This window comes from Branchiostoma floridae, chromosome 13 (assembly GCF_000003815.2).
Source record: "Branchiostoma floridae strain S238N-H82 chromosome 13, Bfl_VNyyK, whole genome shotgun sequence".
Classification (NCBI taxonomy): domain Eukaryota; kingdom Metazoa; phylum Chordata; class Leptocardii; order Amphioxiformes; family Branchiostomatidae; genus Branchiostoma; species Branchiostoma floridae.
Genome location: NC_049991.1, coordinates 1,839,609 through 1,852,459, shown reverse-complemented (window position 1 = coordinate 1,852,459; position 12,851 = coordinate 1,839,609). Strand labels below are relative to the sequence as shown.

Genomic DNA, 12,851 nt, shown 5'->3' with positions numbered 1-12,851 from the left:
AAATTTAAAGATACAATCTGCAAGACAAAATAGCCCATTTTCATGGAGATTGGCTCTGAACTGTGATATTTTCCAGGACACTGTACTGCTTGTAACATAACGCTAGTTCACTTATTAACCTAATTTTTTATAGATTACGTTGTATTCAAAAACAAGGTATTTAGGGATATCAAGTCGACAGATGTCGGTTTCAAATTGAAATACTTTCAAAATATTGCAGTTTGTTAAAATCTTCTGTAGGCTTGATATCCATAAATATAATTATTAAAGAAACAGATATAGGTTACCCCACGGAGAAAGGTGAACTAAGTGTTATATTTTATTGATCAGTATCTGCAGACAATTTATCACTTATGTATGGCTCTTACTGCTGATAATATTTATATTGATGTTTCTTTATGTAGAATGTATAGACTTGTATTATATGTATATGTAGTGTTATATGATTGGTGCTGTACATTCTCTGTAATTATACTGAAATTCTTGAGCCATGATTTAATAATAAAATGTCACTAATTCTAGTTCTGTGCTAGTAATTTTTGAATGCTTTGAATATTTCACAAGTTGGTTTGACAGGGGTAAGAAAAAAGTAAGTCCTTAGCATGGACATGTCACTGTGGCAGAAGCAGTAGCGCATCCCCACTGATAGGCCATCTGGATTATGGATCCGTGGGCCTGAGTTTAATTCAGGGGTCAGAACTAGGGGTGGGTACTGGATGGTGTACTGGTCCAAAACTGCTTTTTCTTGTTAGACCAGACCTGAAAAAAACTCAGTAGACCTGATGTTGGACCTATTTGAAAATGAACGCGTCAGATAATACCGACAGGTGTTCACGTGCTTTGGGGCTCACAGAAAATAACGAGCAAAGTAGTGGAGAGTTGATAGTCATGTTTACCATGTTTCTACAGTCAAACTTTGTCTAAGTTAACAGAGGCATTAGTGTTGTTTATTAGCCTGGGTACCATCCGGAAAGCAGTTCGCTCCGGCGTTCATTATATAGTAAACAGTCGCTTCTAGCTCTGACATTCATTGTACACTATATACAGTCGCTTCTCTGTGTTTCCGTCTGGGAACCCGGACCATGTTAACGTCTGGAATCGTCCATATTTCGGAAGCAGGTGCTGATTGGTCCCTACTCATGAGCAAATTATGGAATGTGTTCTACTATCCCTATGGTACCCAGGCTAGTTGTTTATATGAAGAGGCCAGAAGTCAGATACTCCATCAAACTGATACCTTTGTATCAAAATGGACCATTGTTTTGAATATTATCCATTCACAAGCTTTTACAGATAATCCTGATCTGAATCTACATGTACTTCTCTGGACCTGAACTGGAGCTCTACCTGAATTTTCTGTACCGTTACCCACCCTTAGTCAGAACAGCTTGGACGTGTTGTAAGGGATTGCATTTTGTCATTTAGGATGGCGATGTAAAGACATCGGCCCTGTGTATGAGGGAGCTTCCGGTGTAGGCCTAAGCAGGGTTGAAGCCAGCACCTGTCCTTCAGTCCTTTGAAGGAATTTTGCAGCTGGGGACTGAAAAAAAGTTTCCCCTTTCCGTCCCCTGGGACAGACAAAAATTCATATGTAAAGATATAAAAAAAACTGAAACCCATGTGTTCTTCTTCACCAAAACAGATGCCATTGAACATCTTAGTCTACAAGCAAAATTTGCACCTCAAAAGACAGGAAATAGTGTTTCAAAGGGTCTTGATTTAAAACTTTTCTGGGACCCAGACCCCCTAAAAATGATGCACAACGTCACGCCATGCCTTCGGTGCTCGATAGGATTCCCATTCAAAATCAAGGGGACTGAAAATGATTTCAGGCTGGCTACAACCCTGGGCCTAAGGCATCAACCTCCCACACATAACACACATATTGAGAAGAGTAGGTGAAAAGGTGAACCATAGCAAAGCCACATTGAAAAACCACTAGCTACTTGATAAAAGTATGGTGCTTTAGCTCAATTTAGGATTACTGCTTTTGATTAGCTTCTTAGCATAATGCCTCAATTTGTGAATGGCACCACTGCCCACCTTTCATTGGGCTTTTTACTAAACTAAGTAAATGCACATTGTACAGTTGAAGGAACAACTTGAGTTAAAGGGCATGAGTTAACTTTATTACGTGTGTCACTTTGTTGAAAAATAACATAAATATCATGTATGCATAGAATTGAGGAAAAAAAACTTCCCTGACATACACATTTTTTTGGTAAGTACAGTACTTTGAAGTTGTGAAAATTGTGCTCATGTGCACCTGTAACAAAGCACATTATATAAATTATCATACTATGTCAAATGAAGTGTCCTAGCTACAAGGTTTGAGAATTTAATGTCAAAAACTTTAGTGGCCATAGCAAAGAATTCCACACTCTGCAAATGCATAGATAAAGCAAACTATTCGCATTTCACAAAACCATAAAGTTTGTGATGAACAATAAAATTAGGCTCAATATTGAGGCTAAAAAAGAATTCCGAAAGAGATACTAAAACAGCTCCTCTCACCACTGTAAAAACTTGTGTCAAACTGGTACGTGTATTTTCAGTTCCACTTGTATCAACCGTCTATGCAAAAAAATAAGAGCACCTCCATTTCTATTACATTATACAAGCATCTCTAAACTTAAAGTACATTTCTGCAACAATGCACACAAAAAACCCTGATATTGAATTGTGGCAGCATGTGGGTATTCAACAACATTTTAAAAACAATGTTCCCTTCTACCCCCTGTCGCCGTCTTTGAACAAGGCTGGGTTTTATTTTAGAGGGGTGGGGGGTGGTTCACGAGTTTTAGCGTTGGCTAGGTTTTCTTATGCCAGGAAAGGGAGCCTGCTGTGGAAACTCCTTTCCTCGGCAAACTCCCTTTCCTGGTATAAGAGAACATCCCCCCCCCCCCCCAAAAAAAAAGAAAAATCCCTTCAGTATTTCACTATTGTGGAGGTAGGTCATCAGTCATATAAATGACACCGAGAGTGTTGGAAAAGTAATTCTTCTCGTCAGGGTCATTGACTGTCCAGACCAGCATCGGGCATCCTCGGTCAGCCCAAAACTTCACATACTCTCTGGAAAAATAGAAATTGTTAAGAAAACTGTTAAGACAAAAGCAGCTTTGGGGATATCATACATCATACTATTCATAGGACATTTATGTATAAAACCCAGTACATGGACCAGTGCAGGTTAGGTGCAGGTAGACACCAGAAATACCTGCACAGATCCAATTTTACCTGCACTAAGGTGCATATGCAGGTGGTATTTCAAGCCCTGACTGGCAAATAGGCCGTGCAGTTAAATGGCTTTTATTGTACTACCATAAGTGTGGGTAAATAAAATGATATCAGAGTATGAAAACAACTACTCAATTCATTCAAAATCATTATAGGGCTCAGAATACTTGGTTGATTGTGCACTTTTGTTCACCCAAAATTGAGGTTTGGTGCACCTTATTTTTACTTTGGGTGCACCTAGATATTTGCATCGGATTTAGTATGTAAAATTATTATCATCACATAGCCGGGCAACGTCGACTAATCAGAAGGCCCCATTTCATGTTGGTTATATAGCCGAAACACTTGCAGCGAGCTAGGCGTTCAATGACCTTCTAGCTGTTAAAAAGTTTTATTCGTTAGACCAGGCACCGGACTCAACCAGAAGGAGCTGGAACTCACCTGGATATGCTATGGTTGTTCATGTTGACAGCTGAAACGCCCTCTATGTACCACAGCCAGTAGTGCAGGAGGTATTCATACACAACATCCCAGAAACTGTAAAGGAAGTGTTTCCATGTCTGGCTGTACTTGGGCTCCCCATCCACACTGCTGTAGCTGAAGAATCTGGGTCTCCAGGTCAGTGCTGTCACAATGTTTGGGTCTTGAGATCGGATCTAATGTTGTAAACATTATAAAGACATGTTGATGTAAATACATTTTGCTTGCATGCTGGATAGAGATGTCTGGAACAGCATTATTGGTGGCACCTCCTAGACATGAGGATGAACTGAACTGAACTGAACTGATGGACCCAACTTGGGGCAGTTATTGTCACAGAAGGTAAATGATCAGCTTGAACAAAATGTTAAAATGGGGCAAAAAATTGGGACTGACAAAATACTGCTGCAACCAACTGGAGTCTTAAGTAAAATTGTGGACCCTGTGAGTCCTTAGAACAAGTTTGATTGTACCTTAATTTTCTGAAAATGGCAAAGCTGTTACAATGTTAGGGTTTTTAGCATGATAATAATGATGTATTGAAGTACAAACATGCACAAACAAGAAATAGTATATTAAGTATTCTTATTCACAGTTAAAATCAGAGTATTTTTTTACCAGTACATCAACAGTGGACCACAGTTCAACATCCTGTCCCAGACTGCAACTTTTTCAAGCAAAGGAGAGAGGATGGAGGAGTGACATGGTCAGGATTCAAACCCCCAACCTCTTGTTCCAGAGGCAGGGTTGCTAACTATCGGACTACACACACTTACCTTGTAGATGACAGTTGGTAGGAAGGACACCACCGCAGCAGACTTGTACAGGTCTGGGTACTTCTGGAACAAGGTGTGTAGGGTCTCTGCTGACTAGAGAGATGGAAGACATATATTTTGAAGTTGAAAACTCTAAATGACAACTCAGTGAACAGTGGATCATAAGTTGCAGAAAGTCTCTGTTTAAGGATGGCGATGTAAGAAGGCTTCTGTGACATCACGTTATGCAGATTGAACATGTGACTTGGTGAGCAGTTGATCATAAGTTGTAGAAAGTCTCTGTTTAAGGATGGTGATGTCAGAAGGCTTCTGTGACATCACGTTATGCAGATAGAACATGTGACTTGGTGAGTAGTGGATCATAAGTTGCAGAAAGTTTATGCCTCCCTTCTTTTTGCTAGAAGAATCAAAGCTTTACAACCATCCTTAACAGAGACTTTCTGCAACTTATGATCCACTGCTCACCGAGATGTCAAGAGTCAGAAATGATTCTTTGACAAAGACTGAAATCGATCAATAGAAATTTTGGATATGTACAATTTTTTGTATTCAAAATTACAGTTTGACTTTGTTCAGAATGACTAGCCTGGTATCCAGCCGTATTATAGCTCCCGAGTCTCTTCTGTCCTCTTCGCAAATATGTAATTTGACAGAGCTATAATACGGTTGGATACCAGGCTACAGAATGACACACAGATGAACTTTCCAGTTGCAATTCAACATTCAACAAACAATATGACAAATACAAAAAATACAGCTCTGAACACACTTGAAATGATTATAAACCGAGCTCACATTTTCCGGTAGCCTCTTCACATCTATGTACATGACAAGGCCAAGTTGCAGGGACTCTTTTACTGCCTCTTCCAGTGTGGGTATCCTCTCAACTTTGAACTTTGACCTGAATGGGTGAAAAAACATTGAACAAAGTCTTAAAAATGGTGCGTAAGATTGTTTAACAAGACTGAGTATTTGTACATTGAATACCTCATGGCAAAAATATCATAGAATGGAAACACCAAGATACCTTTTTTTTAATCATTGGCAAAGGATCACAAAAGCTTTCCAAAGACAATGCCATATTGTGTTTGTTATGTGTTTCAGTGGGCAAGTTTCAATGGGTATGAAGTTCTGCTGCAGTACCAAGGTCACAAACCAGGAGGCCCAAAATTGACCTTGACCTTTGTCTTCCCAGCCCTTACCAACACACCTACCCACATACCAAATGTTATTGTAATACATAAAGACGTTCTACAGTTATGCTGACCACAAATATCCAGAGACAGACAGACAATCACCAAAAACAATACCTCCATTTTTCTAATGGAGGTAGTCAATGGAACTGGAATGCAATGATTCAAAATGTTCACAAACTCTGACGATTTTCAATTTAAAATCCCTGCCAAGTGATGAAGAAATGTTAATGTTAACCATTGGACCTCCCAGGGCTCTGGCCAGCTCGAAATGTTTTTTCTGTCAGCCAATTCCCATTGTCGCGAAAACTCCATTCCAGGATCTAGAAAAACTGAACTGAGACTTTGAAAAACGGTTCTAATGAGATAATTGTATGCGAAAGGGCGCCAAACACTTCGTCAACAATAATAACAATAGCAAAACAAACAGTGTGTAGCTTTTACGGCCGTGGACGGCGTCCCCAAGCCGCCTGTAGCTTCCACCAAAGATTTTTTTCCGTCACACGCAGCAAATTTCCGTCAATTGACGGAAAAACGGGCTCTGGCTAGAGCCCTGGGGCTCCACACCCACTACTTCAACATTGACTTACGCCTCTGGGTGTTTAGCAGCAGCATCTAACTGCTGAACCTCAGCAAAGGTGAGGTCCTTGATGTCCCCCGTCCCGTCAGTGGTACGGTCCACCGTGTCATCGTGCAGTAGGACTGGGACCCCGTCCTTGGTGTACTCAAGGTCAAACTCAACGCTGTCAGCTCCGTTCTTCTTAGCCTGGAGAGATCAAACAAAAGATTTTCTTTCTCAACCTTCTTTACTCAGATAAACAAAAACATATTTGCAAAGCATTAGTCAATACAAACTAGAAAGGTGGCATTTGAAAGTACAATTGCTGTTTAACTTTAAGTTCTTTAACTTTATGATCTACACTAACAAACTACTGGCTTATTTCTATTGAAGCACATTCATACAAATGCATATACATGTATGGTGACGGGTTTACGGAAAAGGCTGGGCTGTCTACCTGCGCCAACATTGACAAGGGGACGCGATAGTGAATCATAGGAGCCGATGCAACTTGATTGGAAGAGGCGTTTATTCCATGATGCTCACTCAAGTACAGCCATGATAGAAGAGAGCGAAGAGGATCATTGGATCCCTGACAGTCAAGGCAGTGACGTCACTAACTCATTAACATAACCCAATGGCGCTGGGCTGTCTACCTGGGCTGGCTATCACGTCAGGCTACTAGGACCTACGAAAGCCCATTGGGACAAAAGCTGTTTTAGCAGTAGGGGTTGTTTGTGCTCAGCGAAGAAGCTGTATCTGAAGGATCTGTGTGTTATTATGTGAATGAGTTGTGTGAAGTGGCAGTGTGTGAAGCAGCTGTGTTTGAAGGAGCTGTGTATGTTACATAACCAGAGGTTCTGGGTTCGAATCAGTTGATATGCCACCGATTTTGTACACTTGGGAAGGGCTCTTAAAAAGAGTACCTATCTTCGGTAATTATAAGGGTCCCTCAGATAGGGCAAATGACTTACGGAAAAGACTAGGGGTCCTTCCTTCCCAGTGTAAGTGGTTCAAAACCTTAAGTCCTATGGCTACACCTGGGGTAATTGCTGTCGTATTGAGGTCACTAAATTAGTTAGCACCGAATTCTAACCGCAGCAGTTCTAGACCCTTGCATTTTACTTTACTTTATTTCAGGCTCTAACTGGCCCATAAGACACATGGACAAACATGAAAAACATAAAATATGTACAACATTTTAGACCATCATGAAAATATTATGACTAAGTATAGAGGCGCCGCCAGAGATTGGGGAAGAAAGAATTGTGGTAAAAAGAGTCGGACCTGAGCACAGACTGCACAATGGTATTGGATGAATTGAAAAGCCTACTTACAAATGAATGGCACTGTTTGCGCCATCTGGCGTCGAAGGTATCCGTATTCGTATTGTTAAATACAAACATTTCACTTGCGCTACAAGATCTAGGAAAATTCATTATTATAAATATACTGAAACAATTGTTGTAAGCAATGCGACATTTCGACAGAACATTCGAACGAAAAGAATTCAATTTTAGCAACGATTCAATTGTCGACCTTAATGTATGGCGTAGAAGGACCCTGACAGCCACTAAAGAATGGCTCCTGGATGCCTTTGACAAACTAGCCACCAGTCTTAAGACTAATCCAATTAGCCCAATAAATCGTGTTAATAACCCTTCCCAATGGCACAAGATTGGTGGCATATCAACTGATTTGAACCCAGAACATCTGGGTTATGTAACACACACACAATTGCTTCACACAAAGCCCCTTCACACACCGCTCCTTCAAACACAGCTCCTTCACATACAGCCCATTCAAATACAGTTCCTTCACACATATCGTATTCATTGAGCACAAACAACCCTACTGCTAAAACAGTTTTTGTCCCAATGGGCTTTCGTAGGTCCAAGTAGCCTGACGTGATAGCCAGCCCAGGTAGACAGCCCAGGTAGACAGCCCAGCCTTTTCTTTAAACCCATGTTAATCTATTTTTCCTCCTTGTGAACCGATTTTAACCTCCTTGGCCTTGCTTGAACCAACCAAATAAAAGATAACAATGGGCTGTTCAAAAAAACTTAGGTACACATACATAGTGTACAACCTGCCCAATCCAACACCAGATTTGTTACCGGGCTTGTCCGGGTCTTACCGTCCGGATGGCGGCGATAGTGTTCTCGGGGGCCTGACGACTGGCGCCCCGGTGCCCGACGACTCGAGACCGCCCTAGCACCGCTTCCACTGCCTTCTCACTCACGGGAGCGATGCGGAAATGATACAAACACGCGCCGAGCAAGACTAGCGTGAGCACAGTCGTCTGGAGGTTGCGCGTGATCGCCAAGATGATGAGAAAGACGCCGAAGACTTGAGGACCAAGGACGACCAGAAGACGAACCGGCATCTTGCTTGATCAGCTGGCTGTCACGTCAGCCTTCACAACATTACCAGTACGCATGCGCCAAAGGTCAAATTGGGGTCAACCAAGATGGCGGACGTTGCATCACATGTGGAAATCTTTTCGACGTTTTTTGAGCGCATTTATACGGCTTAATAGTGCCTGAAGATGTAAAAGACTCCTAGACAGGATACAGAAGTGAATATTGCGCAAAGCAAGTCTACAAACTCCGTCCGCCAGTGGCTACAGCGAGGACAAATCCGGACTAAAAATGGAGGAAGAAGGAGCGGAATACGATCCAGAGTGGGAGGGGGGCGAAGAAGGCGACGGCGGCGAATACGTCTGTAAATACGAATATCTGGACCACACTGCAGATGTACAGCTTCACTCCTGGGGCAGTGACTTGAAGGAAGCGTTTGAACAGTGTGCCGTCGGTATGTTTGGTTACATGACTGAGATAGAAACAGTCGAACCCTTGGATACCTACGAGACCGAAGCACAGGCAGACGACATGGAAAATCTTCTCTACCAGTTCCTAGACGAGTGGCTGTTCGCTTTCAGTGCAGAACCATTCTTCATCGCTAGGGACGTGAAGATTGTGGAGTTCGACAGGGAAAACTTCAGAATCAAGTCTGTTGGATACGGAGAGACTTTTGATCTCAGCAAGCATCCACAGGGAACGGAAGTGAAGGCGATCACTTATTCGGCAATGCAGATTCACGAAGAAGTGGACACCAATGATGTTTACGTGGTTCTGGATATCTGAAGTATTTTTGTAATGCCACAAACGACGTCGGTGTCTGCGTCAAAAAGATGTACCAATGTTTTTTTTTAAGCATCTTGTCATTACTTTCGTTACTTGCCTGATTGTATAAAATGAAGGGTGATATTTTCCTTTTGGAAGTCATTCATGAAGAAAGTTTCAGTGATTGTGATGTTGACACCTTCTCTATTAGTCATGGAAGAGATGAATTTGTTCAAAGTAGTGCGTTACTGGTTACCAGAAACACCTGAAAAAAGTCATCATTCAGGAAGCATTATGTCTTTGTTTAAGAACGTATGAATATGATGCAAAACATTTCGTTCTATTCATTGCTACTTAATTAAAAAAAAAACTTCTCTATTTGTCGCTCAGTTGTAAATGTTGTCTTTTAATTCTGAGACAGCACAGTACCAGAGTCTGTCTCCCTTGTCGTGACCAGCCTATACTGTGGACAGACAAAAATTAGCTCAGTCTAGTGCACTCTTGCCAAAGACAGACATTTTCAATCTGTCATATCCCAACTTCATATCTTGATGATAACTGTTTACCTCCTGTATTCATCTTTCAGCCTCCAAAACCAATGTGCACTGCTTTCTTAGATAAACATTTTTACTACCAATCAACTTAGTTCATTGCCTAGAAGTGATTATCAAATGGCCTTGCTTTGATTGAAGAAGCCTTTTTCAAACATCTACGTTCTTAGGCCAATACAGTCATTGTACTTAACAAAAAAACAAGACTGTATTACAATAGAGACGTTTAATGTCAATCTGCCATTCTGTTCCTATTCTTGTACTAGTAGACAAAGGCTTTAGAATAAACAAGTATTATTTTTATTGTCGTACATTGCACTGTGTGCAACTTTTAGGCAGTGTACAAAATACTTTTCTGAGCCAGGTTGCACAACTGAATTTCAAGTTGCACCACCTACAATTCACTAATTTCTGGAAAAAAAGTACAATACATACATAATAGACATGTTTGGCTGATATGAAACGGAGCTGCCTCAGTCCATTTATTTCTTCCAAGTAACACAACAAAATCAAGTTCTGGGCTCAAAATCTAAGTTGCACCCTGTGCAACCTGAGTTTAGAAGTAAGTTGCACCAAGCAAAAAGTGGTTGCAGTGTGCAAGTGGGTATTTTGCATGCTGTTTAGGGCAAATTAAGTTTTTGAAAAGTTTCCAGTGATTGCTATGCCCTTGATGCTGAAGAGCTTTCACATCACTTGCTACTGTACAGATAAGTTTTCCTGGTGCTGAACAGATCAACTTGTATTGAAAGAAGCCATTCCGGGAGCTGACTAACATCAATGAAAATGCTAATTAAACTTACACTTGAACTTACAGTCTTTTCTGCAGAAAAACCTGACCCTATGTTGATTTTAAAATTAGAGTACCTTCTGGCAATCAACAAATACAGAAGACACAAGACAAAGTTTTATTCCGACAATGTTACACGTGTAAATACAAAAAGGCATAGTCTGTGCGTCAATGAACGTAAGGCATCAGGGTAATAATATATGCCAAAACATATCCAGTTGCTCGAGTAACTGCTTTCTGGTGTCTAGTCTGTGCTTTGGTTCTTCACAAGACCAGTCAATCACAAAGTTCTAATAAGCAATAACTTCAAAGAAAGAATATGTCATCTAATAGACCTACATGGCTTTGAGAAGTATAACTGAGTGCAAAGAAGTCTTGAAACAAATTTCAAAACAAAGCCATCCCATGACGATTCTGAACAATTATTGCATCTTGCTAAGTGCCTTCTACAAGTTTGCTATTTTGTTACAGTCTTTTATTTCTAGCACAGACACTTTCAATGTCACCACTGAAAATGTCACATAACAAGTGCATTCAAGACAGCTACAGTAACATTGTTGACACCTATACTCAGGCTATTAGCTAAGATCATATTATAGGGAGCCCAAATTTCTTGGTGAGTCATGGTAAGTTATATAGGTGCGACTATTGTAATTTGTAGGAGGGTCCGAGGGTATCCGCCTTCCATAGTGCTGAGTTTAAGAGAATTTTAAAGTCAAAATGGTGCATTCTAAGATATCCTGAGGGGCAAAATTACTGCCAGAGAGGTCACAGTCCTCTACTGTGACCACAGATGACCGAGAGGCATCCCTGGTCAATCAGAATTTCTTGCTTGTCAGAGGATCTGTTCCCCAGTGTAAGGGCATCTAGTGCGTCCAATTTGTTGTTATTTTAAGAAAAATGCGTCCAGATGACACCATGACACAAGCCTGGCTAAAAGCCTACCTATAGTATAACACTATAACTCCACTATGAAACGATTCTCATTTGTCACGATCTTGGCAGCTCAAATGCACACATGTTCTTGTACTTCTTCAGTAAGTCTGTTTTTGTGGTGACCTGTTGTCTGAGCTGCTCTATCTGTTGTTTCTGTTCCTCCTCACTGCAGTCAATACCTGTGAAAAAAAAAAAAACATTTAAGTCATTAAAGAGATACGAGAGAAAGTATGATGGCACTGTAAATAAAAATGTCCTCAACAATATGCTATGGCCAACTCCCCACTGGGTCACCTGTGTGTTACATGTTGTACATATAGATATTATAATTCTGATATTTAACTCAATGTTACATAATATGACACCACAGTTTTCTGACGAATTGAATAGCATCCAAGTGCAAGGGACAAGGATCATGGACCATGATCCTTGGCCCTTGCACTTGGAAGCTATTCAATTTGTCATAAAACTGCCAAACTGTTGTTTAACCTTAAGTTTCCTGTAACATTTATCTAATTGTCAATTATATTTCAGATGTCAGGGATTTTTAATACCTATCTATTAATTCAGAATGAGATTTACAACATGTGCAAAGATGTCCAACCCAGATAATCTAGAATAGAGACGTCTTTAAAAGAAATTAACATAAATACATGCTTAAATATATCATAATTAAGTACCTGGCATTTCTTCCACCATTGTCCGACATTTCTGGAATTTTGTTTTCAGTTCAGTAATCTTCTGGTTGACGTCTGGGGACTCCATATCCATCCTGGACAAAGAAGAAAATCATAAAGTTGAAAAACATCATAACACAGGCACCGTACACTGTTATTCCAGATCGCAGAAGCTAAATAACAGATAGACAAATGTTTTGAATATCTTACACTATGAAAAACTCTTTTAAACGGTGCACTTACCCTCGAATTATCTCATGAACCAACGGAAGAAAGGACATATCATTTCCTGCTCCAGCTTGCCCCGCCATTTCGCTTTTTTCAAAGAGCTGTCTATAATTCATTCTCTGTAGTGCCTGTTTTATTTTGCATTTCAAAAAGATGTTATGCCTACATTTTTTTTACTTTACATGAATCAGATATTTTTGTAAAAAATATCCAAATATACGAAAATAGTCTATGAAGTTTTAAATGGATTAAACGATGATAAATGTGTTTCAATGATTTTTTTTATAAGGATCATTTCTTTT

General features: G+C 40.3%; 3 protein-coding genes across 3 annotated transcripts; 1 reads left to right on the top strand and 2 right to left on the bottom strand.

Moving 5' to 3' along the window:
- Positions 1-2,107: 2,107 nt before the first annotated feature.
- LOC118429149 (glycerophosphodiester phosphodiesterase 1-like) lies at positions 2,108-8,671 on the bottom strand. Its single transcript, XM_035839569.1, has 6 exons — positions 8,383-8,671; positions 6,277-6,452; positions 5,289-5,394; positions 4,494-4,586; positions 3,679-3,893; positions 2,108-3,072 (listed from the first exon to the last, which is right to left on the bottom strand). The coding sequence occupies exons 1-6, from the start codon at positions 8,629-8,631 to the stop codon at positions 2,940-2,942; spliced, it is 972 nt and encodes a 323-aa protein (XP_035695462.1). The 5' UTR covers positions 8,632-8,671; the 3' UTR covers positions 2,108-2,939.
- Positions 8,672-8,857: 186 nt separating this feature from the next.
- Positions 8,858-10,215, top strand: LOC118429150 (protein archease-like). The gene has a single exon (XM_035839570.1). The coding sequence runs from the start codon at positions 8,897-8,899 to the stop codon at positions 9,389-9,391; it is 495 nt and encodes a 164-aa protein (XP_035695463.1). The 5' UTR covers positions 8,858-8,896; the 3' UTR covers positions 9,392-10,215.
- A 588-nt stretch (positions 10,216-10,803) lies between these two features.
- On the bottom strand, positions 10,804-12,731 carry LOC118429148 (mediator of RNA polymerase II transcription subunit 9-like). Its single transcript, XM_035839567.1, has 3 exons — positions 12,565-12,731; positions 12,325-12,416; positions 10,804-11,823 (listed from the first exon to the last, which is right to left on the bottom strand). The coding sequence occupies exons 1-3, from the start codon at positions 12,663-12,665 to the stop codon at positions 11,699-11,701; spliced, it is 318 nt and encodes a 105-aa protein (XP_035695460.1). The 5' UTR covers positions 12,666-12,731; the 3' UTR covers positions 10,804-11,698.
- Positions 12,732-12,851: the final 120 nt, after the last annotated feature.

What these genes read in the sequence shown, in the direction of transcription:
- LOC118429148 (XM_035839567.1), bottom strand. Translation starts at nt 12,665, where the DNA reads ATGAATTATAGACAGCTCTTTGAAAAAAGCGAAATGGCGGGGCAAGCT. An exon ending in GTTCATGAGATAATTCGAGG is followed by an intron (nt 12,417 to 12,564) that starts GTAAGTGCACCG and finishes TTCTTTGTCCAG; the next exon opens with GATGGATATGGAGTCCCCAG. An exon ending in AATGGTGGAAGAAATGCCAG is followed by an intron (nt 11,824 to 12,324) that starts GTACTTAATTAT and finishes TTTTTTTCACAG; the next exon opens with GTATTGACTGCAGTGAGGAG.
- LOC118429150 (XM_035839570.1), top strand. Translation starts at nt 8,897, where the DNA reads ATGGAGGAAGAAGGAGCGGAATACGATCCAGAGTGGGAGGGGGGCGAA.
- LOC118429149 (XM_035839569.1), bottom strand. Translation starts at nt 8,631, where the DNA reads ATGCCGGTTCGTCTTCTGGTCGTCCTTGGTCCTCAAGTCTTCGGCGTC. An exon ending in CTATCGCCGCCATCCGGACG is followed by an intron (nt 6,453 to 8,382) that starts GTAAGACCCGGA and finishes TGATCTCTCCAG; the next exon opens with GCTAAGAAGAACGGAGCTGA. An exon ending in TGAAGAGGCTACCGGAAAAT is followed by an intron (nt 4,587 to 5,288) that starts GTGAGCTCGGTT and finishes CCATCTCTCTAG; the next exon opens with TCAGCAGAGACCCTACACAC.